General features: G+C 48.3%; 2 protein-coding genes across 2 annotated transcripts in view; one reads left to right on the plus strand and one right to left on the minus strand.

Moving 5' to 3' along the window:
• Positions 1–810: 810 nt before the first annotated feature.
• On the plus strand, positions 811–3,429 carry HIGD1B (HIG1 hypoxia inducible domain family member 1B). Its single transcript, XM_036837779.1, has 4 exons — positions 811–909; positions 1,742–1,892; positions 2,511–2,645; positions 3,288–3,429. The coding sequence occupies exons 2-4, from the start codon at positions 1,793–1,795 to the stop codon at positions 3,350–3,352; spliced, it is 300 nt and encodes a 99-aa protein (XP_036693674.1). The 5' UTR covers positions 811–909; positions 1,742–1,792; the 3' UTR covers positions 3,353–3,429.
• Positions 3,430–3,881: 452 nt separating this feature from the next.
• EFTUD2 (elongation factor Tu GTP binding domain containing 2) overlaps positions 3,882–26,543 on the minus strand; it is a 34,824-nt gene continuing 12,162 nt past the window's right edge. Inside the window, exons 8-28 of the mRNA XM_036836575.1 lie at positions 25,162–25,252; positions 24,146–24,228; positions 21,971–22,137; positions 19,424–19,548; positions 16,094–16,157; positions 15,617–15,707; positions 13,990–14,125; positions 12,652–12,779; positions 11,246–11,439; positions 10,186–10,297; positions 9,633–9,773; positions 8,878–8,979; positions 7,828–7,910; positions 7,202–7,288; positions 6,850–6,976; positions 6,560–6,647; positions 5,821–5,939; positions 5,588–5,682; positions 4,977–5,130; positions 4,689–4,796; positions 3,882–4,356 (exon numbers count right to left, since the gene is read on the minus strand). Of these exons, the coding sequence (XP_036692470.1) occupies positions 4,261–4,356; positions 4,689–4,796; positions 4,977–5,130; positions 5,588–5,682; positions 5,821–5,939; positions 6,560–6,647; positions 6,850–6,976; positions 7,202–7,288; positions 7,828–7,910; positions 8,878–8,979; positions 9,633–9,773; positions 10,186–10,297; positions 11,246–11,439; positions 12,652–12,779; positions 13,990–14,125; positions 15,617–15,707; positions 16,094–16,157; positions 19,424–19,548; positions 21,971–22,137; positions 24,146–24,228; positions 25,162–25,252 (2,391 nt within the window). The 3' untranslated portion in view covers positions 3,882–4,260. The remainder of the gene's footprint in view (positions 4,357–4,688; positions 4,797–4,976; positions 5,131–5,587; positions 5,683–5,820; positions 5,940–6,559; positions 6,648–6,849; positions 6,977–7,201; positions 7,289–7,827; positions 7,911–8,877; positions 8,980–9,632; positions 9,774–10,185; positions 10,298–11,245; positions 11,440–12,651; positions 12,780–13,989; positions 14,126–15,616; positions 15,708–16,093; positions 16,158–19,423; positions 19,549–21,970; positions 22,138–24,145; positions 24,229–25,161; positions 25,253–26,543) is intronic.

The following is a 26,543-nucleotide window of genomic DNA, read 5'->3' on the forward strand; positions in this document are numbered from 1 at the left end:
GAGAGAAAAGAGAGACATCAGCTGCTGGACACATTTCCAGTGCTAAAACGCCCCTTTAGGACAGACACACAGGCTAGGAGAGAAACAAAGGCATGGGACGGAGTGGGGCTCTCCACAGTGCATCTGATCTTTCTCCATTTCTTAGCAAGAAGCTACTTTGGAGCCAGCCAGACCTAGGTTCAGATCGTGACACTGCCATTTACTAGCTGTGTACCCGTGGATAATTCATTTAGCCTCTCAGAAGCTCAGTTCCTGGTCTATGAACAAGCTGCTACTTACTGTGTAGAATAGTGGAAAGGTCTGAAATATAAATACTTTAAATAGAATAGGTGCTAATGCTGGTCTTTGTCATCTCTGTATCCTGAGTGAGCATCACCCCATAGGCAGTATGAAGGGGTCTGGAGATGTGAGGGAAGTCCCAGTTGTTTCAAACTCCTGGAGAAATCTCTTTGGTCCAGAAAACATCCTTGGAGGGATCAAGACCAAGACCAGACAGCCCGTCTCTCACAATTAAGGCAGTACAACTTGGGGGAGAACCCAGGATCTCTATCCATCCTTGCCTCTATATTCCCATCTCAGTTCTTCAAATCAAGTCCGTCTCTGATCCAGCCACTTATGTCCAGAGGAATGAAAAGACTGAATTGAGGTAAGGGCTCCCCTCCATCTGATCTTTCATTACTTTCCAGTGTTTGAGCTCCAGCCTGGAACTCAGCAGATGGGGGGTTAAGACCGATGCCCTGTCCTATCTCCTCTCCTCTCCATTCCTGACTTCAAAGTCTCCATAAAGCCGGACACTGCTTCCCTGACCCCATAGTGGCAGCTCCATCCTCAGCTCTTGGCTGATTCAAAGCAGCAGACGCTGAGCCCTGGCTGGGCTGCTTGCACTCCACTTTCTAGCCGTCTCCTAGGGTAAGCACCGGCGTGCTGAGGACCTGTGGGGCCAGCAGTCTTTGCTCCTCCAGGAGAGGAGAGGCAACTAGGAATAGAAGTCACCTCAAGCAGGGACTTTGTCTCGTGGTTAGACTTAGAAGGCACCCGGCAGGCAGAACCCCTGGCCTAAGGACCAGGACTCTGGGACTCCATCTAGTTTTTGATCAGAGCAGACATTTACAGGGTTAGCAAGTAAAGCCATAGGGGTTCCAGCACAGGGATAAGGCAGGGGGTTGGTACCTGCAAAGAACCCGGCAAGAGATGGACTTAGAGACAGGAGAACAGCTCAGGGACCAGAATTTGTTCCATTAGACTTAACATCCAAAATCTACACAAAATTATACACAGATACATGCCTAATTGTTTCAATCTCTGGCTCTCGTGAGTCAGTAACCAGTGCTGTAACTGTCTGGGATGGCTCTGGCTGCCTGGGGCCAGATCTTCCTCTGCAGCTCCATCAGGGACAACCATCACAGACTCAAGGCCAGTGGGGGACCCAATGTTAAAGGCCTGTTCCTCCCACCCTCATCTGTGGATTTTTCCAGCTGCTTTTCTTGGCCCAAGGATCACACCCGTAGGGACAGAGATGGTAGAGGGGGAGGCAGAGAAAACAGTGAAGCTGGAATGAGCTGGGCAAGAGGCAGATGCTGGGAGGAAGAGACAGAGAAATGGCTCCAGCCATCTGAGACAGGACACCCAGGACATCTTTTTAAGTAGTGTCTGTGTTGGGCATGGTAAGAGAGGTCTCAGCAGTCCACTTCTTCCTTCCCACCCTAGACTGGGAATTGGAGTTCTTCCTGCCTCCTTCTAGGACCGATCTGAAGCCTAGGAGCCCCAGCTGCTAACATCTGGGGGCAGGATCATGTCTGCTAACAAAGGCTCGTGGGCACCACCTGAGGGTGAGGACAGCATGTCTCAGAAGTTCCTGAGGAAGACCAGGGAGTCTCTGCTGGTGCCTATAGGTGAGTGGGAGACGAAGGAATGGGGGCCGAGGAGGGGGCCTTCTCTCAGAGAACATGTCTCCTAGTCCTTTCAAAGAATGAAGCACAGAACTCAAGTGGTCCTACCCATCGAATAATCAACAGCTAGAAGAGAAGTGAACCAACAGCAAAGGTGCCGAGGGACTAAGGGAAACGTCCTGACAATGAAACGAAGGAGTCTGGATGGCTGGAGGTGGCAGCCAACCAAGCGCATGGGATACCAACACCAGAGTCAGGATGGGCAGGAGCAGTTTGGGGTCCCCCAGGGCTCCCTTCCCCCTGGCCCTGGGAGGTTAGAACAGCTGTGGGGGCCGGCAGCAGTTGGAGAAGAGCTAAGGGGGGTGGGAGAGTCATGATGATGGGCTATTTGTACAGGGAGGAGGGGAGTCATTGGAGGGAAGCACTTTGTAAATATCTTTGAGAAGAAACAACTCAATGTTCTAATGATAGCCTCTCCTCACCCCACTGCCAGCCCCAAAGCAGTAGCAGGAGGGCAGCTGATTATCCAGATGCCCAGCCTGCCTAGTGAGGTGTCTCTCACCAGGAGAGCGATGTACTTGGTGACTGAGGTCCAAGGGGTCATGTTCTCTGCCTACATAGGCTTAGGGGGCTGTGTGGTGGTGGCAGCATGCAGGATTTACCGGCTGAAGGCTCGTGGTTCCACCAAGATGTCCACACACCTGATTCACACCCGAGTGGCAGCACAGGCCTGTGCTGTGGGTGCGATCATGCTGGGTGAGCAGCTGGTGGGGTCATGGGAGAATGAGGGCAAAACTGATTAGGCAAAATCTGGCTGTGAGTCCTGACAGTTAAGGGACCATGAGTTCAGTCCCTGTTCCCTATACCAAGCTCCACAGCAAGTCCTTGGTGAGGCCCTCATACCGAGAGTTTCAGGGTTCCCCGTTTAATCTCCTGTGTTCCAGGGGAAGATGCACAGTCTGTTTCGTGAGTTTGTCCTAGAAGTGAGAAAAACCATGCAGCAGAACCTATGCTGAATTTCTTTTCCTCTCTGGATCGAAAGACAGACAGCTACTTACTAGCTGTGCGACAGTGGACAAATCTCTTTCTCTCACAGCTTTCCCACGTGCAACATGATGGTAACCACCCCAGCTTGCCTCCCTCATGTACTGCCGTGAGGTTTCTCAGATAATATACGTGAAAGTACTTTGTGAAGTGTTAAATGGGATGTTTCCCCAGGCTGTGCGGCCAGGTGTTTGTAGCAGCTGTTGTGACCTTGGGCGGAAAGATAAGCAGCAAAGCTGGACTCCCAAGGGGATAGCTAGTGCTGGACCCCCAGGACTCTGGAACACCTGAGAGAGCCAGAGGATGGGTGGAGGGTGTGATGTCATGGGGCCTTTTCCCTTCTCCCTCACACAGGTGCTGTGTACACGATGTACAGAGACTACATCAAGAGAACCGCGCAGTATGCTGGGGAGAAGTAGGACTCCTACAGGCCTGGGGCAGTCAGACCTCTTCGATCAACCCCTGGTATGCACCTAATAAAGCAGTCTAAGGCAAATCAACAGTCTCTTCTTCACACAGACGAGAGCAGAGTAAGGGATTGGTAGTGGCTGGTAGGAGGACTTAGAGCAAAGGGCTGGAAATCAAAGAGTTCTGGCCCCCAGCTCCAGGGCAAGGAGAATCCTCAGGGGCAGAGGAGGAGGTGTAGCCCTCTGATCCCAGAGACCCAACAACTCCCAAGCCCCCTCAGGTGCCATCCGCCAGGAATGGGAGCTGGGGACAGTAAAGAGGCCTCAGTGCTCATGGGAACACTGAGTGAAGAGGCAGGCGTTCCTCCCCGCACAGGCCGCCTCCCTGGGGACCAGGCAGGAAGAAGGCTGCAGCTGGGAGCAGAGTCAGTGGGGCCTCATGGGAGACAACACAGATCCAGAGCCCAAGTGCCAGGATGAGCCCGTGCTGGAGGGAAGGGGGCGGAGCGGTGGGGATGAAAAGAACGGAGCAAGGCAGAGGTCAGGATGTTCTGTTCATTTATAAACCATGTCTAAGGTCAAACTTTTATACAAAAAAAAATAAAATAAAATAAAAATCCACGTAAATCCTGACGACAGGGCCCCCTTGGGCTTCAACACTGCCATCCCTTCTCCTTCCCTGAGCCCAAGCTCCTCTCTGTTCTCTGGGAATGGAGCCAGGCAGAGGCCACAGGAGGAACCAGGAAGCCAAACGCTCCTCCCTCTGGGTTGGAGGTTGGAGGCTCTGGGCTTGTTAAGGGCGGCCACAGCAGTCCCAGACACGCTCTGACAGCACGGAGTCCAAGTCCCACCAGGTCCTCGCTTCAAAGTCCAGGACGCAGCCCAGCGCAGGGAGCAGGAGCTGCCAGGAGTCCAGGCGCTCACATGGGGTAATTGAGCACAACATCCTGCTTGGCGAGCTCCAGCAACATAGGATCATCGAAGAACTTGCTGATGCTGACGTCTTCACTCAGGCCCTGCAGAGTGGGGGCAAATGCAAGGATGAGCCCTGCGTGACCGAGCTGTGCTTGAGTGCGGGGAGCGGGTGGGGGCCAAGTGTCGGCGGAGCTGCTTCGGGAGCCCTGCCTTTAGGGTAGTGTCCCAGGGCAGGGGAAGGCGCTCCCTTCCCAGGCACGCAGCCCCGGGTCTGGTTGCCTGAAGCCTATACAGATCGTGACTCTCCACGCTGTGCTGTGAAATGCTTTCAGTCTTTGGCAGAAGGGTCCAAAAGCAAGAAATGAAGAGAGATCCAACTCCTGGCAAGACCCTTGGGGGTGGAGGGATGGCCGTGGGTCTGAGGGACACGTACCTTCCTACGACGGGTTTTGATCATGAATTCTCGGGCCAGGTGGGGTGCTGGCTGCGGCTCCAAGGGACGGATGACAATGCTCTTGTCCAGAGGATCACCGGGTACAATCTGAAAGGCAAAGTGGTTTCATCAGATGGTCCAGGCCGACCTCCCAGAGCATCCGGCCTAGCAGCAGGGCCCTTCTCTAGGATGACGGCGATCCCCCTTGGGGCCTGGAGAGGAACAGGTCAGAGGGGATGACCTTGCAGAGGTGGGGACCATTGCGGCCAGCCTGCATTGTTTTCTTACCTGCCAATGGTGGAAGACAGACAAGGAAAAGGCCTGCCCCTGCGTGTGAGTCCGCAGATCGGTCTCAAAGCCAAAAGAGTCGATGGCAGGGATGAAAGCTTTGATGGTGTAGAGAGGGGAGCCTGGGATGGGTGCATCCTGAGTCACATGCCCCCTGAGACAGAAAAGAAAGGCTGAGTCCCTAGTCCTGAAGAGGCCAAAAGCAGAGAAGTAGTGTACCCCCAAATGTTGACCATCAAAGAAAATAACCACAAGTGCGCTACAGAGGGCAGAAACGGCTCTCGGCCTAGTTCCCTGTGGAAGTCAAAGGGGCAGCAACCTCTGGGCAAGAGTACAACATTGACGAGACAAGGTCCTGTAGACATTCCCACCACTGACACACCCCAGGAATACTTGCCCCAGGAGCTCTCTGAGGGGGTAGCCCAAGGAGAAATCTCAAATTATAATCTGTGGTAAGGCTGGAGATTGCCTCATTCCTTTCCTACTTCCTTCTAAAAACCGTGGTTTCAGGAGTGGAGAGTGTGGGGTCCAGTCCCTCCTCCTCCACAGCGAGGTTCCTTCTTGCTGGGCTTGTGCTCGCTGCCCCTCCCTAACGTGCCTGGGCAGCTCACCTGCGTCTGGCCAGGACAGTATAAACAGCAGAAACACAATCTGCGGGAGCCTGGACCTCTACGAAGTAGTAGGGCTCCATCAGACGAGGGGTGGCCTGCGAGAGAGCCAGAAGGAAGGGTTCCTCAGCTTGGGGAAGGCTGAGGACCGAGAACCCAGGTAAAGGGAAGGCTGGGGGACAGTAGCCTCGAGGCCCCACTTAATGCCCTGCGGGAGGACAGCCCTACTCGCTCACCATGAGGAAGGCAGAGTAGACGACTCTTCTGGCCGTGGGGATGATTTGGCCCCCACCCCGGTGCAGGGGCTCCTGGGCAACCACTGCATCCAGGATCTTAAACTTGACATTTCGAATCACTGGAAAGGAGAAGGGGGAGCCGACTGCTGAGTGGTTCTGGTGCTAGTCAAGGGCGCACGGGCAGAGCAGCAAGGAGCCTCTGCAGCACTGCAGCTGTCTTGTAGCCATGAAAGATACGGTACAGAATCAGCCTGCAGATGCGCGTTCTAATAGCATATGCGGGGGTGTGAAGGTAAGCATATGTTCTCAGTGTTGGTTTCAGGCCACGTTCAGACAGCATAAAGTGTCCCTAGAAGTTTATGTGTTTCTTTTCCAGATATTTAATTATTTTGGGATGTAGAGTAAGTTCTAGGAATTGCACATTTGTCCCTACTAAGTCCAATCCTGGTCTATAAACCACTCCAATCCCATCCCCCTGATACCCTTCCTGAAACACATTCCAGAAATGAGGAGCAAATGTCAATCTAGACGTGACTTCCATTTCTAAGGTGTACCAAGCAGTAGCACCAGGATAGGGAAGGAGAAGGGAGGAAGCTGGCCCAGGACATGGGAAGGCCCTGTGGGCCCCAAGCTGCTTCTCCTGCTGGGTCCCAAAGATGAGCCCACCCCACCTCATACACCCAGATGCAAGGACCCTAGAGGCCTGGGGTGGCAAAGGCAGAGGCGCTGGTGGACTTACACTCATCACAGAGGGGCCCCTCCCTGGTTCCCCACTGGAAACCTTGAACGATGCTGTCCTTCACCGAGCCGAGAAGAGCCTTGTCCACCTGCACAAAACATGAGGGCCCCTTAGCAGTGACCCTGGCAATAGCCGAAGAGTTTAGAGGGAGGAGGAGGTAGGTACACCAGTAAAAGGATACTCTTCTTCACCAGAACATACAAAATACTTTTGGGAAAAATAAGAACACTTTGTAGTTTCTTCCACTCAAGAGCTAGGAGAAGGCCACATGGCTTCCATTAGTTCTGTACCTCAGAGGGCAGGGTATCATCCACCAGGATGTTGGGGCCGGTGGCATCAGGGCCAAAAGCCCAGATGGAACGGGCAGCCAGCAGATCCCAGTCGTACTTGGTCTGGAAGAACTCTCCCAGCTTCTTCCTGGGGGAGGAGGAGAAAACGGTCACATCAGACAGTTCTGTGATTGCCCGTTCCTGAGGCCACAGATCCTGCTTTTCTGGGTAACAGTCGCCTCAGCCTACCTACACTGTGCCAGGACCATAGCGAGAAGGGGGAGACAAAATCAATTCCTAGAGTGAGGGATGTGTCATGCTAGAGACTCATCAGGTAAGCTGTTCGGCCCTGGAATCAGAGCCACGTTCTCACCTGTTCCATGTGATCTGGACCACCTCGTTCTCTATGTCCTCAGCGAGGCCCTTCTCAAGAGGCTCAGCAATCATGGTGATCTTGTTCCTAGTCAGAAAGGAAATGGGTAATGAGGAGGGTCAGCAGGTTGACCCTCTAGTCAGAAAGGAAATGGGTTCTGAGCAGGGTCAGAAGGGTTGTTCCTAAGAAAGGGTGACAAAGGAAAGAGCTAAGGCAGCGACATCAGTGAAAGCCACAGGAGCAGAGTAGAGCAAAAAGGGCTCATCTTCTTTCATTTGAATCTATCACTCTTTAAAAAAGTAAAATTTGGGGCATTGTTTTAAAAAGCTTTAAACAGTATTAGTTATTAAACAGTGAAACAGTAGAGTTGCTGCTAGGGAAAATTTTAAGATGGTCATATTATACAGAGAGAAAAAGTGGCAATTATGAAACCACTGGGAGTAACTAAGGCAAAGAATTCCACAGCATCGTGTCCAAAGGCATAATGAGAGGGCTGGGGTAAAACTCAAGTATCCTAAGCACCCTCATCCCAAGACTTAGGGGCCTCTATTTGTGATTGGGGTAGAGGTGGGGACAGGGGAAAGTGACCCCTGTCAGTCCCAGGGTCACTATGACCCCCAGCTTACTTCTTATTGGGAGTTTCAGCAAAGCACTTGAGGGAGGATGTTTCCACGACTGTCTCACAAAACGTGACAACGGGGTCAGCCACCTGAGAAACAAAATAAACTGTTAGGCAAGGTCTAACTGTTGGGAGGACGACCTTCTGCCAAAGGGGATTCCAAGGTTCCCTTGATGCTACCTCTGTGAGAACCCCTGTCTTAATCAGCGTTAGCGACAAGTACCATAGCAGGCTCAGGCTAAAAGTCTGTACCTAAACTAAGAAGCCTGGAAAACAGTGTAGTGCACAATTTATGTTCCTGAGCCAAAAGTAAGTGGAGATCGGTTTAGGGCCTAAATTATAGTCTCCCAGGGTATCTTTCAATATCCATACAGCCGTCCCACTAGCATTCACTAAACACCATGGGCCTGTCAGAGCTCTGCCTTGACACGCTGACTGGCGAGCGCCCGTTCCATCCTCAACCCACGACCTCCGGGCAGCACAGCTCCCCCCCGAAGCCCCCACATGGCCTACTCCTGGAAAAACGCAGCGTCTTCTACAGCACCAGCCCTGGGCTAAGAGGGGCATTTGAGGGCACTCACTCCCACGACCACCACCCATGGCCCTGGAGAAAATGTGTGTGTCCACTGAGACCAAGGCTGTGCGACGGGCAGTTTAACTGAGGGGCTACATTAAGATCTCACCACGAGTCCAGAAGAGCCAGTCCCCACGCTCCCCTCGGAACCATCCACTCTGAGCCCTAATCACCATAGATGGCTTAGCTGTGCAACCATTTTCTTAACAGAAGATCAAGAATAACTTTGGCTTGGGAGCCTTGGCTCTGAACGTTTGACACTGAGAATAACCCCCACCGCAGGAGGCAAACTGGATTTCCAACCCTTCCCACACAGGGAGCAACAGGTCATGCTTTTCCCACACAGATCTCCTCCCCTGGCGCACCCTTCTCCCCTTGGACCTTCCTGGGGACTCAAGGGTTTGGCTGCTTGTAAAATCAGCCTGGAGCTGTGAGCCAAGCTCCTGGCCAAGCAGGAGCCAAAGAAAGGAGCGGCTGCTTCACCTTGATGTCTATCTCCGAGTACATCTTCCGCAAATCGTGCATCACACAGTCCAGGTAGAGCTCCCCAGTACCCAGGATCACGTGCTCGCCAGATTCTTCCACCTGAAACACAACGACCCTGGTGGTCACAGCCTGGACTCTCTTGTGGCAGCAACAGCAGACAGAGACAGCATGAAGGCTAGAACCCAGGAGGAGGTGCCCAAGCCCACTATCAGAAAGGCCACTGGCCAGTGTTGGTTCCAGCCTCTTCAGGAAGGATCAGCGGGGAGCAGTGACCTACGAGTCAGTCCTCAAGACACCTGGACCGCTGAGCACAGTGCTACTGGATGTGAGGTCACGGACTGAATTAACATCTTAGCCATTTAGGGAAAACCCTGCTCTGCCCGTGGATATAAGCTGACCCTGTAGCCCTGGCCAACTCCTCAGAAAGCTATGCTGGCAGGCTCAGAGTGACTCACTTTTCCCTGTGTGTTTTCTGGAAAATCAATTCAAAGTGTACTTTCCAGGAATCACCTTTCCTATCTAAAGATGCTTGTGTAAGATGCATACACACGTGCGTACAGGCCCATACACACAAACAGGGGTCTTGTACTGCCTTCAAATGACAATTAACAGACAGGGACCAGTCCCTCACGTAGGCTGCCGGAAGCAGCAGATCAGAGCCACCCGGTGGACACGAGGCAGCGCGCGACACAAGCAAAGATCCCTCAGCCTGGGCACACAGGGCTCGGCAGCGACTGCGGCCTCGGGCCTACCTTGGTGGTGAGGGACGGATAGCTCTTGTTGACCTTGCGGAGGCCGTCCAGCATCTTGGGCAGCTCAGAGGGGTTGACTGGCTCCACAGCAATCTTGATAACAGATGTGGTGTTGAACTTCAAGGGCCGGAAAATCTGAGCCTGAGACCCAAAATGCAGAGCAGTGAGGACACCTGGCCTGAGCAGGCACAGACAGTGCAGAGGTCAGGGAGAAGCTGATGACCTGCTGGGGAGCGGACTATCCCCCCCAACCTGAAGCCAGGGCGCTGCTTGGAGGCAACCTGAAGGGCCATTTATTCCCACATACGTTGGCAGAACAAAAAGAGGAGGGAAAGAATAAAAGGATCCCTTCTAATTCCTAGCATTCAGTACAAGGAGAATCCAGCAGGGGCAGATCTAGAAGGCTGAGCCCACGCTGAGGCCTGGCAGCAGGAAGCAGCAGTGACTCCGGGTTCATCCCCTGTGCGTTCTGCTGCCTGTTGCTCACGTGTGCTGCGGCTCCTTGTGACCCTCTAGCTTAAGCCAATCTAGTTGCCTCTTCCAAAACTCTTACCTCCTCATTGCCTCGGGGTTCAGTTATGGTCGCGGTCTTCACAATTGGTTGATCGACACCTTCAATCAGAACCCAGTTGCCAGCAGGAACACGGTTCACTTCAATGTGGTACCTGGAGCAGCAGCCAATAAGCAGCAATGGAACTTGGGCAGAGTATTCATTCCATAAAAATTTACTGAGCACCTGCTCTGTGCCAGGCACTGAGCCAGGAGCAGGGTGAGCAAAACAGATACATTCTAGCAGGGGAGGGATGCAATGAACAATCAATCATATAGCCACACATATATGTGGTTACAAACTGATGCATGCCATGAAAGAAAAATGCAAGGTATAACATGAGGACAAAACAGGCAAATCTCATTCCAGTTAGATGTTGGTAGTAAGCAAACCACTGCCCAAGGGGTAGAATGTAAGGAGATGCCAAAAGCACCACAAAAGATACTGCAACTCTCCTAGCTCTTTAATTTTCTTCTGCCTTCTAGAGAATGGGGTGAATTTGGAGGGAAAAGGGGCTGTTGGCAAGGTGCAGCAGCCACCCTAGGAACAGGACAGCCTCGGTTCGGCTTTCTAGCTAAAACGCCAAACTGATGAACTGACAAGCAGCCCAGAGACCCAAGCGAAGTTTAATTCTGCAGACTGGGGTGCTACAAGGGATCCAGCAAAGTCTTTATCTTAGTCAAAAAATAGTCAGTGGAGTTCGGGAAATAATTTCTTTTGGGAAGAAACATAAAGGTTACGATTTAAAGAACACAGAAGAGGAAGAGAAGATTAAGATGAGTGAACATGGAAATCCTGCTACAAGAGTTTATACAAACCATTCAAAAGGCAAAGGCAGGGCTCTTGGCATTATCCCAACAGTAGCTGCCTTGTGACCCTAGCAACCTTGGATAGTAAGAACCAGAAGTCAACAGATCTGCTGAAGGAGTGGACTTCATCTTACCCCCATCACAGGGAGCCAGGCAGCTACTGTGTTTCCAAGGAGGACCACCCCTTTCAGCTCGCTGGGGCAGTTCCAGTGCAGAGGCCCAGGCATGCCCCTAGGGGCTCTGGTTGGCAGTACCTGGCCACGGAGATCCAAAGGCGGCCCACGGTGCATATCTGGGAGTCTTCCTCATCCTCCAGGGTGTAGTTCTCCCCCAGTACCTTCACAGGTTGCCCAGCATGGATGGTGCCACTTAGCACTCGGCCAAAGGCATGAAACTGAACTCCATCATCTGTGCTGTACATCTTGGTAGTATGGCACATCAGGGGACCCTGGAGGTGGGGACAGAGTGTAGCCTCAACCACACAGACTCTCTGGGTAAGCACCATCGTCTCCACCTTCCTTGTTAGGAATGACATGAGCTCCACGAGAAGGCAGCCCAGACTGAGAAGAAGATGTGGCAATCTCCTGGGAAAATTCCAACCAAGGCCCACCCCCTGCTTAGTTAATAGATGTCACAGGCATAGCAAAAAAAATCTTCCTTTTTCTTGGGGTGGGATGAGGGCACTGGGAAAGAGAGGCAGGTTTAGGATGGTAGAATGGCACTTTTAACTTGCAAGATTATAAGACTAACTTGCCCCAAATTTCCTCCAAAGAAGTAACTCACAATTCTCGACTGGCTGTAACGTTTATGCCAAGAAACTAGATTGCCTAAGGAATGACGGGGACAGATTTTTTTAAAAGCCAGGACTGGGACTTTCCTGGCGGTCCAGTGGTTAAGACTCTGCACTTCCACTTCAGGGGGCACGGGTTCGATCCCTGGTCAGGGAACTAAGATCCCGCATGCTGTGCGGCAATCAATCGATCAATCAAAAATTAAGGGGGCTTCCCTGGTGGCGCAGTGGTTGAGAATCTGCCTGCCAATGCAGGGTACACGGGTTCACGCCCTGGTCCGGGAAGATCCCACATGCCGCAGAGCAACTAGGCCCGTGAGCCACAACTACTGAGCCTGCGCGTCTGGAGCCTGTGCTCCGCAACAAGAGAGGCCGTGACAGTGAGAGGCCCGCGCACCGCGATGAAGAGTGGCCCCCGCTCACCGCAACTAGAGAAAGCCCTCGCATAGAAACGAAGACCCAACACAGCCAAAAATAAATAAATAAATTAATAATAATAATAAAAAATTAAAAGCCAGGACTGACAAGATTAGTTGTCATTCGTTGAATCTTTACTACCTGTCAGGCACCATGCTAAACACAACCGTGACACTTGCTTAATCTTACTTACTTCTCATAACTACCACATACAAATTATTATCATCACTTTATAGACCAAGACCCTTAGACTCAGAAAGCCTAAACAATGTTCTCAAGATCACACCAGCAGTAGTGGTAACATCGGGCTTTGAATTCAGGTCATTCTGACTACGCCCATTGGGAGGGCCATGTAAGGACGGAAAAGAAGGCATTACTCCTGTGACTGGAAAACAGTATTCCCCATACAGTAGGGGACGGAAATCAGAGAACCGGGGGGCCACGTTCCCTTACATCAGGGTCACAGTCGCTCATGGCCTCGCCGAGGTCGGAATCCACGCCTCCGGTGTAGGTGTGCTCGATCTTGGGCTTGGCGCCCGCCTTTGGAGACGGGATGTGCTGCACACACATGTCCACAAAGCCTGCGGAGGGAGCAGAGAAGCCACTACTATACGCTCTCATGGGGGAAGGGAGTGGGGAGCTCTGATCCACTCATGATGGCCAGAAAACTAACAGTGAGGGGACTGCTTTTCAGCTCGAAAAGCTATGGTCCTATGATTCTAGGCAGAAGTGATACCCTGTTGCCTGGGCATACGCTGCTAAAAGATTTGGAATCACACTGATGCCAGGGAAGAGCAAGAAGAAGGTCTAAGTGGTTCCTTGGAACTCAGCTGACAAAAACTTTAATGTATCTATATCAGTCCATGACCTTTTACTGAATATAAGCACTTACTGAGCACTTACACAAAACTAAATAAGTACCCCATCTCTTCTTTCTAGATCTACTTAGAACAATCTCCGAATTGACTCTTCCCTTTGGGAAACACTTCATATGTTTCTGTTCAGTAAGTTATTCTGTTTTTCTAACAGCCAATAAGCCATACAAGAGAGAACCTCCATTGGCACCTTGGGGTGCCTAGCATGTCTGCTTTTAGTTGGGATCTCCTATGTCAGATTCAGGACCAGCCCAGAATGAACCATTAAAATTATGCGCTTTAGGGATTCAGATACCTAATTCCTATCAGACTCGGAATCAAGAGATTGCTGAGAGGGCCCTTAGCCATCACCTTTTCCACCTCCCTTATTTTACAGATGAGAGATTAGAGTGACAGAAGGATTGAGTGGCTGGCCCGGGATCACCCCACGGGACAGAGCCAGAGGAGGATTAAGACTCAGGTCTTTTCACAGCCAGTCTGGGGCTTGTTTTACTATAACACCTGCCTTCTGCATGACTAAAATATGAGAAAGAGGAGCTTGGGGGAAAGAGAGATTGGAGTCTATAACCCATCTCCCAAGTCCCAGCCTGGGGCTTTTCCCACTATTTTACCACACCCACGAGTCCACCTTCCTGACTGCCCTCTGGCAAAAACACCAGAACCTCAGAATCTGCTTCCCCATCCCCTTTACTTGCATGCTCCTCCTGGTAGGGAAATTTAATTGCTTTTGTTTTCCCAAGATAGAATTCTTGGTACCATCTTCTAAGCAAAGCAGCTAGGAAAAAACCCAGGTGCCCTGCATCCTGACCTGCAGTTTACTTAAAAGAGCCTCAGATCTCCAAACACCACTGTGGGGTAAGGAAAAGGTCCCCATGATACATGTGGAGGAAAATGGTGATGACGATGAGCTCCTTACCTGTGAACTCGCCAAAGAATTTTTTGCAGACCAGCCTGAGCAGGGGGCGGATGTTCAGCTTCAGCTCCTCCTTGGTCAGGTGGATGCCAAGCTCATCCAGGGTCCTCGGGAGGCTGGTGTCCACATCACCCACGACCTGTGACAGTTGACACCATGTCAGCTCGAATCATAGCCCCAGTGTGGTGGTACAGAGGACAAGGGGGGCCAAAGGGCAATAGGAAGGGTCACTGCACTGGGTTCTCTTCTACAGGGAGAGCTCTTGGCAAGGATATCAATTTGGTTTCAGGGAAATCTTTGGTACTTACACTTCAAACCAACAGTGGGTGTAGCAAGCTCAGTTAAATGCCCACACCAGCCAATAAACCTGGCCCTCTCAGACGGACTGCTGTCAGTGCTGCCCCCTGGTGTCCGAAAAGCAGCATCTCATCTCACTCAGGAAATCCCTTACCCTTCCTTCCCTATTTAGAGACTTCTCAGATTTAGAGGATCACTGCACTGGAAGGAACCAAAAAAGGTCACCTAGCAGTCCATCGGCTGTCAGAATGGGGCCAAGCTAAATCATCCTCAGCAGACTCAAGGTCTCTACAGAGACGGACTATATAAATTTCTTCTTTAATCCTTAGTCTCACACAAGATACGAAGTATTTTCCAGCACTAATAAATTTTAATCGTGGTACTTTGTTTTGTTGCTATGTTTTACTATTTTGTCAGTTGGAATGGCCACACACATTTTGTGTATGTGTGTGTGTTCACTGTGCACAGTGCTTATTAAACACTTGCATAAACACATAACACTCATAAAGTATAACTGTCTTGGGAGAAAGGTATGTATGAAAATTCCTGTACAACATTATTACCCTTTTAGGTAGCACAAATTCATACAAATGCAATGTTATATTCTTTTCTTTGGAGCATCCCACATGTTTTATTTATTTATTTATTTATTTATTTATTTATTTATTTATTTATTTATTATTTTCATTGGTGGATAGTTGCTTGGAGCATCCTACATGTTTAACTACATCATTACCACTGTCTGATGCATCCTTTTCAATCTGACAAACATCACATACATATGTGCCCAGAACAGTCATTAAAATCAAGCTCATATAGCCATTCATTTAATGGCTGCAAAATACTTCATTTTATGGGGTGTACCGTAATTCATTTAATCAGATTCTCACCGATGAACACGTATTTCCAGTTTTTTCCCCTTTTCCTGCTGGTATAAATAATGCTATAACATATATATATATATTTTAAATATATTTTCATATGTGTATAAAAGTAAAAACTAGAGAACGTTCATGTGAAACAATTATATCGAAGTTAAATCCCCATAACTGAAACTATTACTTCTCAAGTGTCACATTCTTTCGAATAGTCAAAATCTTTGTACGTTTCTCCAGGCTGTGCCTTTTCTTTTCTATCTTCCCCCTTTACTCTGATCTCAACAGCACTTAGAGGACTGTAGTGTTCTAGATCCAGAAGACTGGTGACCAACCTTCCTCATACTGAGTAATACAAAACTGATCAGGTTCAGGGGCAGGGGGAAGACCAAGTTCACCAGCTCTTCCACCCTGTGCTTAGAAGGGCAGACCTGAGCCAGGTGACCTGACACACTCACCTGAGCGAGGATCTTATAGAGGGGCTCCAAGATAAACTCCACGAAGCTCCTCTGGGAGCTGCTGGTTGGGGCCTTTTTGGTGAACTTTCGCCTGAAGAGATCAAGAGTTATGGGAGACCCAGGAGGGAGATGGCAGTGTCACCAACCCCAAGGGTGGATTTCCTAACTTCTGAATCTGGGCAAGGCCAAGCCGAGGGGAAGGAATGTGTGTGATCATAAAATCTCCAAACACAGACTCCTGAGACGGCATAGGTTATGACCCTCATGCATGCCTGGGCTGAGCTGTGGAGACTTCAAGGGAAATGGCCTCTCACCGTGTTAGAGCTCATGGAGCCAGCTCACTTAGAGGAGGAAAGATGGTAGTTCACGTCTAATAAAAAAGTAGGTTTTAATCTTAGGAACTCTTTCTCTGTCTGTCCGCACTTACTGGGAAAATGGATCACGCCTCTAGAGAGTCACTTCCTGCACTCTACTTACGTCTTGGGGTTGAAGTAGATGTCACCCCAGAGTCTTTTAGCAAATTCCTGGTAGTTAATGTCACCTATAAGAAAAGCCATACAATTATAGTCTACCTAGCAAAGTACTATTCGAAATTGTTTCATGTGCCACAAGTGGTTTCTAGCTGAGGAATTCTTGCACCTTCCTCTCCAAGGTCCAGACATTTGCTTCTACCCAGGCAGGCAGACAAGGATACTGAGGCACAAGGGACACTACTGGCCCAAAGTCAACAAGGCGATGCTGGAGCCAAAATGAGCACTCAGGTAGCTCCATCTCCAGGAAGCCTATGACTGAGCTATGGACAAGGGTACAATTTATATCCTTTCCTTTGATGCAACAGGCTCAACTGCCTACATGCTATCCTCTGTGTGCACCTATTACCGCCCCTTCCTGCAGTGGATCTTAGTAGTTCCTTCATTCCTTCCTGACCCACAGAAGCTCTACTCCGCTGCCAGTGTGGGCAACCTCCCAGCTGCAGCACCACGCTGAGGCTCCGACTAGCCGTCAACCTCTAGAAGGCACACACCCAGCCCTCTGGAGAGAAAACACCAAAGCTAACCGTTGTGTCATCTTTTACCAATTGATATTTTTAGTTTGACTGCAACTGCTGATCCTCATCAGACTGAAGCCAGCAATTGTGGCTTTTAAAATTCAAGATCTTCTGAGTCCAGAGCTCGTCTAACATTCAGTTAGATCCCTGATAGCACCAGCTATCTCGTGGATGTTTCTAACCCAGATGTCAGACTGCTATCTCTTTCTTGAGAAGGCATAGAGGAAATTCATCACCTTTTCCCTAAAGCCACATTCCCTCAGACTTTTCGCTCCCTTTCAGTGAGGCCATCATCGGCACTTCAACCAAGCTCAAAATCTCTTTGTTGCCCACTTGGTTAATCACCACATTTCCCCTTCTTTCCCACGTTATTAGTTACTTTAACCCTCTCTCCTCTGTGAACCGCTGTTTCTTTTACACACCTCTATTACTGCACTTAACATACACTGTATTATAATCACTGGACTGAGCTGCCCGAGCACTCACAGAACCAGGCCTAGTGCGTAACAGACGTTTAATACGTGCTTACTCAAAGAATGAGTGAACACCTCTCCAATCCCCCTGCCCCCTTTCAATCTCAAAGATAACATCAAGCCAATAATCACAATCCTGTATCTGTATATTGGCGAAAATGTCTAAATAAGTGTCCCTTCCCTCATCATTTCCTCTCTCTGGCCTATCTTCCATCAGCTTTGCACATATCATCCCACTCCAATCTTTATTAGCTCCTAACTGCCTACAGGATAAAGTCTAAATTCCTTAACCTCGCATTCCAACCCTCCCCAATGTGGTCCCAACCCAGCCTCCCAGTAGTTTTACTTCAACTCTTCTCCTTGATGGAACAGTCCACTATTCCTGAACAGCCGCCCGTGGGCCAACACCACCTGCCTCCGTGCCTCCTCTCCCAGCCCAGCGAGTCTGGACCTCCTGGCTCCCTACTCTCCACCGTCAAAGCCCCGTCTCCTTCAGGCAGCCTCCCCTAGGCCTTTGCAGCCGAATTCCCTCAGCTCCACCTGCCTACGGCAGCCCCCAGGCACTAAGCCTACACCACCTTACACTGTCATTCATCACTGTGGGATTCTGTCTACCCACTGGATGAAGTTCCCAGGAGTCAGAGATTATTCATCATGCCTTGTGTTCCTAGTAAGAAGACATGGTATCAATTTTGGCAGGATGATGTGATTAAAAAAGCACCAAAGTGGATTCTAGTCCCAACCCCATCAATAAGGTCTGTGTCCCTGGGCACAGTTTTCCCACATGTAAAACGATGGGGAAGGACGCAGTGATCTCTGATTCCTTCCAGTGCTGACTTTCCAGAAGTCCATACGTGGCTTTTCAGAATGATGCTGGGGCTCAAAGCTGGTTTCTTCGGAAACTAACAGTGGGTTCGAAGGGTGAGTAATAATCTCTCCTGAGGCTCAGAGCCATTTTCAGTCAGAAACTGAACCGTCAATACAGTATAATTACAGAAACAATCTTGGATTTTGCTTCATATGTTGATACAAACAACATTCAGAAACATAACCTGGAACCTTGTTCAGGTGAATTTCATTTACTGTCTGTCCATCTATACATTTTTTAAAAAAGAGCCATTTGGAAACAACCAAAATATATGTCTAATGATGAGAAAGCGAATAAGTTATAGTACATCTATACAGCGGACCAATAGGCAGTTACATAAAATCATTTTTATCAATAAATTTTAATAGGCAAATTATTGTGATCTAATGCTAAGTGAATACTTATCTTATGCTATTATACTATATGTATATATATAAAATACGATCTCTTTTATGTAAAACACTGAACTGAGAAAGAAGGAACTACATCAGAATGTTTGCAGTAGTTATGGTAATGAGGTTATGGGTGAATTTTGTTTCCTTCACATTTTACTGTATTTTCCACTCTTCTAAATAAGGATGCAGTAAATATGTACATATTTTAAAAAAGACCAAGTTTTAATTGGTCCATTATTTTCACCAGAGCAAACGTTTCCACGTTTGAGAGTGAGGCAGGACCAGTGACTAAAGAACACTGGTGCCCCAACGCCAGCGCTGACCAGCTCTGAGGCTTCTCACTGAGCCTGTCTCCTCAGCTCCAAAAATGGGGGTGACAAAGACCTCTGTGCGGAAGTACAGTATTTGACACACAGGCTACACACTGACACCCAGGACATGGTTCCTACTAGATCTGAGGGAACTGGGGAGGCACAGAGGTGGAGTGCACGGGAACCTCTTGAGAGTTGGGGAGCTGGTCCCAGGGTTCTGATGTTGCGGCTCCAGGGGCCTATAAAATCATTCTGCTGGACGTCCCAGTGGGCTGCGAATCCAACTCGAGTTCTCAAGTGGGCCTACAAAACTTCTATGTGCCTGGATATAGTTGGAAAGACAGCTAGAAGCACGACCGGTGAGAGAGATTCCATCTCTGAGAAAGAGGCCTGAATGGCTTTGGAGCCATGGATAATTCCTTCTTGACAAAATCTGTTTCACCCTAGGAGAGATTCTTATTCCTAACTTGAGCTCCCTCTCCACCCATTTCTTCCCAGGCACCTTTATCCCTCTATTTATTGTTTGGAAAGCAGTTAGCCCGAGGAAAGAGCCTAGGTGCCAAAAAGAGCCCCAGATGGGAAGACAACACTTGATAAAATGCCTCCCTCCGACAGGGGACTCTGGCATGAAGCCCATTTCTAAACCATTCAGCAGGAAAGGCACACATGACTCTGGGGAAGCTGGAGAGACAGACTGCCAGCCAGAGCTTACCAAAGGTGTCAGCGTAGATCTTGGCAAAGGAGCCCAGTGTGAAGCAGATGCTGTACTGGGAGCTGGAGAAGCAGACGTTGCCCAGGAGCGGGGAAAGGATTAGGTTCTCGTCAGTGGAATACATGCTGAAACAGAGACAGCCGTGAGTGCAGAGCCAGGCTGGGCAGCAATGCCGGCGCGATGCCAAGGGTGAAGGGCGCAGGGACTCAATATCACAGCTTCTTTCCAGCCCTCACCCTCAGAAGGGGCTTGCGTTATACACTCGGCTTTGCCAACAGCCTGATCCAAGAAAGTGACATGATGGAGCTGTACCCTAACCCCCAGTAACAAAGTGATCTCCCAGAGCTGGAAACATTCTGCGTGATCTTGAAGAAGTTAACTGCGCCAGACAAGGGGAAACTTGGAGGACAGAGACAAAGACCTTGGAACACAGGAAACTAATCTAATGTGATAAGATTAGAGAAATCCAACATTTTAGAGAAATCTCAATTTCACAAAGAGAAACACCAGTGTAAGTAAATGAATGAATGAATGAATGAATGAAAAAAAAGCAACTTTGCCCCCTGCTCTCACTGCCCTACTCTTCATTGCCTTGTTTGGCTTTGCTTTTACAAATTCATGTTAAAACGTTCAGTCTTAAAAGCCATGCAGAAGCCACAGCACCCCAAGTTCACTAGCATTTATAAGAAAACCAGCTGTACACAGGGATCAAATCCACAACCCTAGCCTTTCTGACACCCTGCTTTACGCAATTTCTTTTCTTTTTAAAAAATATTTGGCTGCGCCAGGTCTTAGTTGCAGCGTGCAGAATCTTTTTAGCTGCGGCATGTGAACTCTTAGTGGCGGCATGTGGGATCTAGTTCCCTGACCAGGGATCAAACCCGGGCCCCCTGCGTTGGGAGCGCAGAGTCTTAGCCACTGCACCACCAGGGAAGTCCCTGGACTTTCTTAATTTAGAAATAAAAGTATTGGCTTATAAAGAGTAGTCCCCTACCATACTCCCAAGTTACGGTCCCCAGAGGCAATTGCTTTCAACTCTTTTAAAGGTGCTTCTAGAGCATTCACCTCCATATTTCTAAATAATATGTTCATGTTGCTATTTCTTTTTATTTCTTTCTTTTTTTTTTTTTTGGCTGCATTGGGTCTTCGTTGCTGTGCACAGGCTTTCTCTAGTTGTGGCGAGTGTGGGCTGCTCTTCGTTGTGGAGTACAGGCTCTATCTAGGGGGCGGGCTTCAGTAATTGTGGCACGTGGGCTTAGTAGTTGTGGCTTGCGGGCTCTAGAGCCCAGGCTCAGTAGTTGTGGCACACCGGCTTAGTTGCTCCGCGGCATGTGGGATCTTCCCAGACCAGGGCTGGAACCCGTGTCCCCTGCATTGGCAGGCGGATTCTTAACCACTGCGCCACCAGGGAAGCCCCATGTTGCTATTTCTTGTTTGGTGGTTGAGATGTGACTTCTTGACTTCCTATTCTGGTACATAAGGATTTAGCCCTGTCCAAGCCGTCCCCCCTTTAGAGAAGTTTATCATTTCATCTTTTCGACTCTGGCCATTATATGGGCTCCAGTCATTCTCAGCCCTTCCAGTAACAGGGAGAAGATACCCCTGTTGAGAATCAGTGTTACAAACTGGGGGATGGCGGGGCGGGGTGTCTGAAGGTGAACCTGTCCCCGCCACGAGAGTACTGTCCCTGACCCTCAGCTGGAGAGGAGCTCTCTCAGGAGGGCAGCCTCCTCCCAGGCCCTGCAACGGGCCTCAAAAAGTCATCCAGTACATCCTTCAGCCTACAGATAAAACTGTCTTTAAGAATATATTCAGGGAGTTCCCTGGCGGTTCAGTGGTTAGGACTCCACGCTTCCACTGCTGGGGGCCCGGACTGGATCCCTGGTCGGGGAACTAAGATCCCACAAGCTGTGCGGTGTGGCCAAAAAAAACTAATTTAAGCTATTCTTCAAAGCCACCTTGGTACTGTGTTCTAAGGTCTCCCAACCATCACTCATAAACCCCAAATCCATCTTTTTGAAAAGCAGCTTCAACAAGAAATAAAAGCCAACAGTTCCTTCTCTTACTGAGTCTGTGCTAGTAAGATAATAGCAGCTAACATTACTCACCCATCAGTTACTGTATGCTGAGCACCGTGCTAAGTGTGTTACACTGGCTGTCTTTAATTCCTTGTAACATCTCATTGGGCAAATATTACTATTCCCTTCTTACGGAAGCAGAAACTGAGGCTCTATGAGCTTAAGGACTCTGCCCAACTTTACATGGTTGGTTCGGTGAAGACGAGACTGATTCTAGAGCTCAGGGTACTGACTGCAGTACTAAATTGAGGATGTGTGGCAAGCTGCATATCTGGTTAAGGAGCAGAGTTAATGAGGCCAAGGCGGCGGAGTCAATCCCTGCAGAGCCACAGAATGCGCCTCTAGCTGTGTCCAACAAGCTTGTCAACGCATGCCAAGGAATCAGAGTTGCCCCCAGAGGTGTTCCAAGGTTAAGATTATAAAAACCAGAGTGCCGAGGACAGGAGGTCCACTCCCGGGGTTCCTCTACCTTATTAATCCGTTGACCTCATCTACAATGTGACGCAGCTTGTAATAAGCATCAGTGGGGGGCAGCTTCAGCTCCAGGATCAGCCGGTCAATCTTGTTGATGCACACGGTGACTGCCAGCCTCTCCTGCACGGCGTGCTTGATCAGCCGCTCTGTGTTCAGCATCACCTGAGAGACACAAGGCTCAGAAGGTGGTGATGACAGCAAAGAGGGCAGAACAGTCCAGAGCAGAGCCAAAGAAGGTACTACTTAAAAATATGAAGAATGTGGAAAAGAGGAAATAGATTGTTGGGGGGAAGCAGAGGGTATCTTGCCCAATGGCAGATTCAGGAATTTTAAGAGGTGACCTTGCAGGATTGAGAAATGAATAAATACACTGATGATGTTGGGAGCCAGGTTTCTCGGTGCCAGAGAAGGAACCAAGGAAGGCTTGGGAAGAAGCCGTGGTGCTGAAATAGAATTGTGGGTATTAGGATAAATTGATTTTTTTCTTCTCTTCTACTGTGTTAATGGTTTTTAATATGTATGTGTAGAAACAGTTACAGATACCTTTGGGTGTATATTATCTGTGTTCAGTGAAAAGTCCTAGAAGCAATGTGTCCCAGTAGCAATGAACATACTCTGATCTTTGTTTCTAAGTATCCGTCCTCACTATAAGGAGCCAAAGCTCCATGGAGAAATGGCTGATTCCAGGATTGGGGCAGGGAAAGTACAAGATGACTCTAGGACATCTTTTTGTGCCTAAAAAAAGACGGGGCATGTCAAAAGGATAAAGGAGCCAGCCTGAAGGAGTTCTCACTAGCCAAATCTGGGATAACTAGAATATTAAAAGATATAAAGATACTAGTGGATTATAACCCACTGAGTAAAATAAAAATCCGTGTATCCATACGGATAATAAATAAGCAAATGGAGAAGGGAAATCTCTTCCTTACAACAGAATTCCAACCAATAAATACAGAAGAAATAGTAAGAGTTAGAAAATCACCATTTGCAACTATTATATCAATAAGCTAGGAATGACCAATGGATGATAAAACTGGTAAAGTTTGATAAGGAATAACATGTATACGTAGACTCAAGGTATCACCCCACAAATCAGTTATTACAAGGGGGAAAACAGTAACTTTACATTGGAGAAGCCTGGCACACCCACCTTAACCAAGTGATCAAAGTTCACATCACCAATAATGGGATAAGGTTACATCATGGGCCTTCTGATGTGATGGACTAATAAGAACACAACTGTGCTGATATAGTATTCCTGCCCCAAATAACCTGAACCTAATCATGAGGAAACATTAGACAAACCCTGATTGAGAGACAGTCTACAAAATAAATGGCCTATACACTTCAAAAATGCTAACGTCATAAAAGACCAAGAAAGGTAAAAGAAGAATTCCAATTAAAAGAGACATGAAAATTAAATGTTATGCATCATGCTGGATAAGGAAAAAAAATTCTATAAAGGACATTAATGAGACAATTAGTGAGACTGACTAAGGTCTACAGAAAAAGATCTGTACAACAATATTGTATCAACGTTGAATTCCCAGATTCTGGTAAGTGTATTATGATTATGTAAGTGAATGTCCTTATTCTTAGGAAATACATTCTGAAATATTTTATTTTCAAATGGTTCAAGGGGAAAACACATACGTGTGAGTGCATATGTACATGTACAGAGACAGAATTACAAATGAGGGTGTTCTCTGTACTACTGCAACTTTTCAGTAAGTTTGAAATTACTCCAAGATGAAGTCAATTTTTAAAAAGGTAACCCTGGCTCCCTCTGCTGGCTATCTCACCGATGACAACATGAATGAGGTTAGCCAAATCACCTAATCTTTGGGCCTTTTAACTCCAATCTCTCTTTACCTTAGACAAATCCATTAACATTTAAAACTCTCCTCCCTCCCTTTTATTTACCTTTGTCATTTTTGTGTTTCTGAATGACAATGGGTCTTATCATTTTGAGCTTCACTGGGCAGGGAGTGAGGGACTCACTGAGAACTAATTTTGACTTTCATTTGCTGCCCTAATTTTAGAGCAAAGGTGAGGCTTAATCCCACAGACTCTCACGTTCTCTAATTCCCAGCTCACTCAGAGCTCTGGGCATCGTGTGCGGCAAACATGACAGGGAGGAGGGGTCCTAAGAGAACTGACGCAGACTTACGCCCTCAGCAGCATCGATGAAAAGGACCACTCCATCTGAGATGCGCAAGCCAGCTGTGACCTCGTCAGAAAAATTCACGTGTCCTGAAAAGCAAATACCAAGTAAGTCGCCACTTGTGTGGTGGCAGGATGAGGCACAATTAACTTGTACGTGGTCTGTGGGGCACTGCAAAGCATGTGAACCCACAAATACCCCCTTCCCTTCTCCCCACAACTCCCTGCAGTGTGCAAAGTTCCACGTTAGAGCCACATCCTTGGATTATGCTTTTATACAGGAGGCCCCCAAACATAAAGAAAGCATTTTATCAAGGAGGGCACAACACATTCAACTCGCAGACTAAACCAGTCTAATCAGCAGTGAACAGAGTTCTGCGGGACAGAAGACAATTTGGAAGCAGGAAAGAGGGCAAAGGAGGGCCTGGAGCACGGGAGCTGGTTCCTGGCAAGGTGGTGCTGGTGGGTGCGGGTAGGGGTCAGGGGCTGAGAGGTACGAGGGCATCGGGCATCTGATGGGGCAAAGAAGGCCAATCTGTCAAAACCCAAATTTTCCTATTTAAAAAAAGGGAACCCTGAGCTGGTCCTTCCCAAAGAGAAAGTCAGCCACAGGGTGAGGTATGCTGCTTCTATGGTAACCTGCATGTCCCCCAGCCATCGGTGTGTGCCCCCATAGTCTCCTTCAAAAGACTGAGACTGCCTGAGGCCGGGACCATGTCTGACTCAGCTTTGTTGCCCCAATGTCTAGCATGGGCTGACACAGGCTGAAATGAATAAGTGAATAAGATTCCCCCAAATTTAAATCTTCTAGAGCAGAGTCAAGAGAGGAACAAAATAGAAGGCCTGGAGCACACTGCTGGCTAATTAACTAGTTAGAAGCAAAGGAGACAGTTAAAAAAAGAAAATTATCTCAATGAAGGCAAGGGAATGTAAAAACAAAGACATAACGCTCTGCTCTGTTCTGGAAGCAAAAGAAACAAACAGGACAGGGTTCTGATGGTAAAAACTCAAGGAATGTCCTACCTGGAGTGTCCATGATATTGAAGAGGTAGGATTTTCCTTTGGTATCTGGCAAGACTACTGTCACAGGAGTACTCTTGATGCCAACACCCCTCTGAAAGCCGCAGAGAGAAAGAGGGCGAGAGTGATCAAGGCTTCTTCCTATTCAGGAGGGATTCACTCTGCTCTTGGATCTTTCCAGTTGCTAGTAAATTACACTGATGTCTCTCCTTGTAGTGGGTGTGATTTTTATCTAGGTCTCTAACCAGAATGACCTTAAAGATGAACAATCTTGATGTTAAAAAGCACTGGGGGGCTTCCCTGGTGGCGCAGTGGTTGAGAATCCACCTGCCAATGCAGGGCACACGGGTTCGAGCCCTGGTCTGGGAAGATCCCACATGCCACGGAGCAACTAGGCCCGTGAGCCACAATTACTGAGCCTGCGCGTCTGGAGCCTGTGCTCCGCAACAAGAGAGGCCGCGACAGTGAAAGGCCCGCACACTGCGATGAAGAGTGGCCCCCGCTTGCCACAACTAGAGAAAGCCCTCACACAGAAACGAAGAGCCACACAGCCAAAAATAAATAAATAAATAAACAAAGTAAACAATGCGTTTGGAAAAAAAAAAAAAAAGCACTGGGGCGGGGCGGCGGGGGGAGTTGGTTCAAATACAAAAAAGTAAAAATAAAAAAATGAACAAGCTAGCAAAGCAGTATTAAACCTTAATAGAGAATCCAGAGTCCTAAAATCTTATCCTCCTCATACACTGTAAACAAAAATAATTAAGCACAGTACAAGTAAAAAGAAACAATCTGCGGCATTTTAGGTTTTCTTAAAAATATATTATAAAAGCTGTAACAGAAAATAAGTATTAAAACAACTCCAGTCAAACAAATATATAAATATATATATAAAAAAACAATAGCTAGTATCTGTTGAGTGCTTAACATATGCCAGCACCGTTCAAGGTTCCTTTGGTTAATCACAGTACTTACACTCTTGTGCTTTCCATGTGGTCATTTATGAGAGACAGAAATAAAGAAGAAGGGGACCAAAAAAAAAAAAAAAAAAAAAGAAGAGGGGGAAACAGAAGGGATTAGAGGGGAGAGACAAAGATCCAGATGGAAAGAAAGACCAACCAGTAGGAATGGGAAAGACAGACAGAGATGTATGCTCACTCTTTTATACAGAAAGAGAAGCACAAAGACAGATGAACCCATTCTCCAGGAGAAGCTACCCCCAGAAAGATCAACATATGGATGGGGTCATCTTACAGATTTTAAGGATGATGTCATTTTATAAATCATGTTTAGCTTCTGCAGAACTTACAGCATAAATGTACACATCACCTCTTAGCATTTGCCCTACTAGGCTAAATTAAATCCAGCCAAAGATAGGAGGGTCTCCC

This window comes from Balaenoptera musculus, chromosome 20 (genome assembly GCF_009873245.2).
Source record: "Balaenoptera musculus isolate JJ_BM4_2016_0621 chromosome 20, mBalMus1.pri.v3, whole genome shotgun sequence".
In the NCBI taxonomy this organism is placed as follows: domain Eukaryota; kingdom Metazoa; phylum Chordata; class Mammalia; order Artiodactyla; family Balaenopteridae; genus Balaenoptera; species Balaenoptera musculus.

Excerpts from the sequence above, each read along its gene's own strand:
- HIGD1B (XM_036837779.1), top strand. The coding sequence starts at position 1,793 with ATGTCTGCTAACAAAGGCTCGTGGGCACCACCTGAGGGTGAGGACAGC. Across the intron at positions 1,893-2,510 it reads GTCTCTGCTGGTGCCTATAG|GCTTAGGGGGCTGTGTGGTG; the intron begins GTGAGTGGGAGA and ends CTGCCTACATAG. Across the intron at positions 2,646-3,287 it reads TGTGGGTGCGATCATGCTGG|GTGCTGTGTACACGATGTAC; the intron begins GTGAGCAGCTGG and ends TCCCTCACACAG.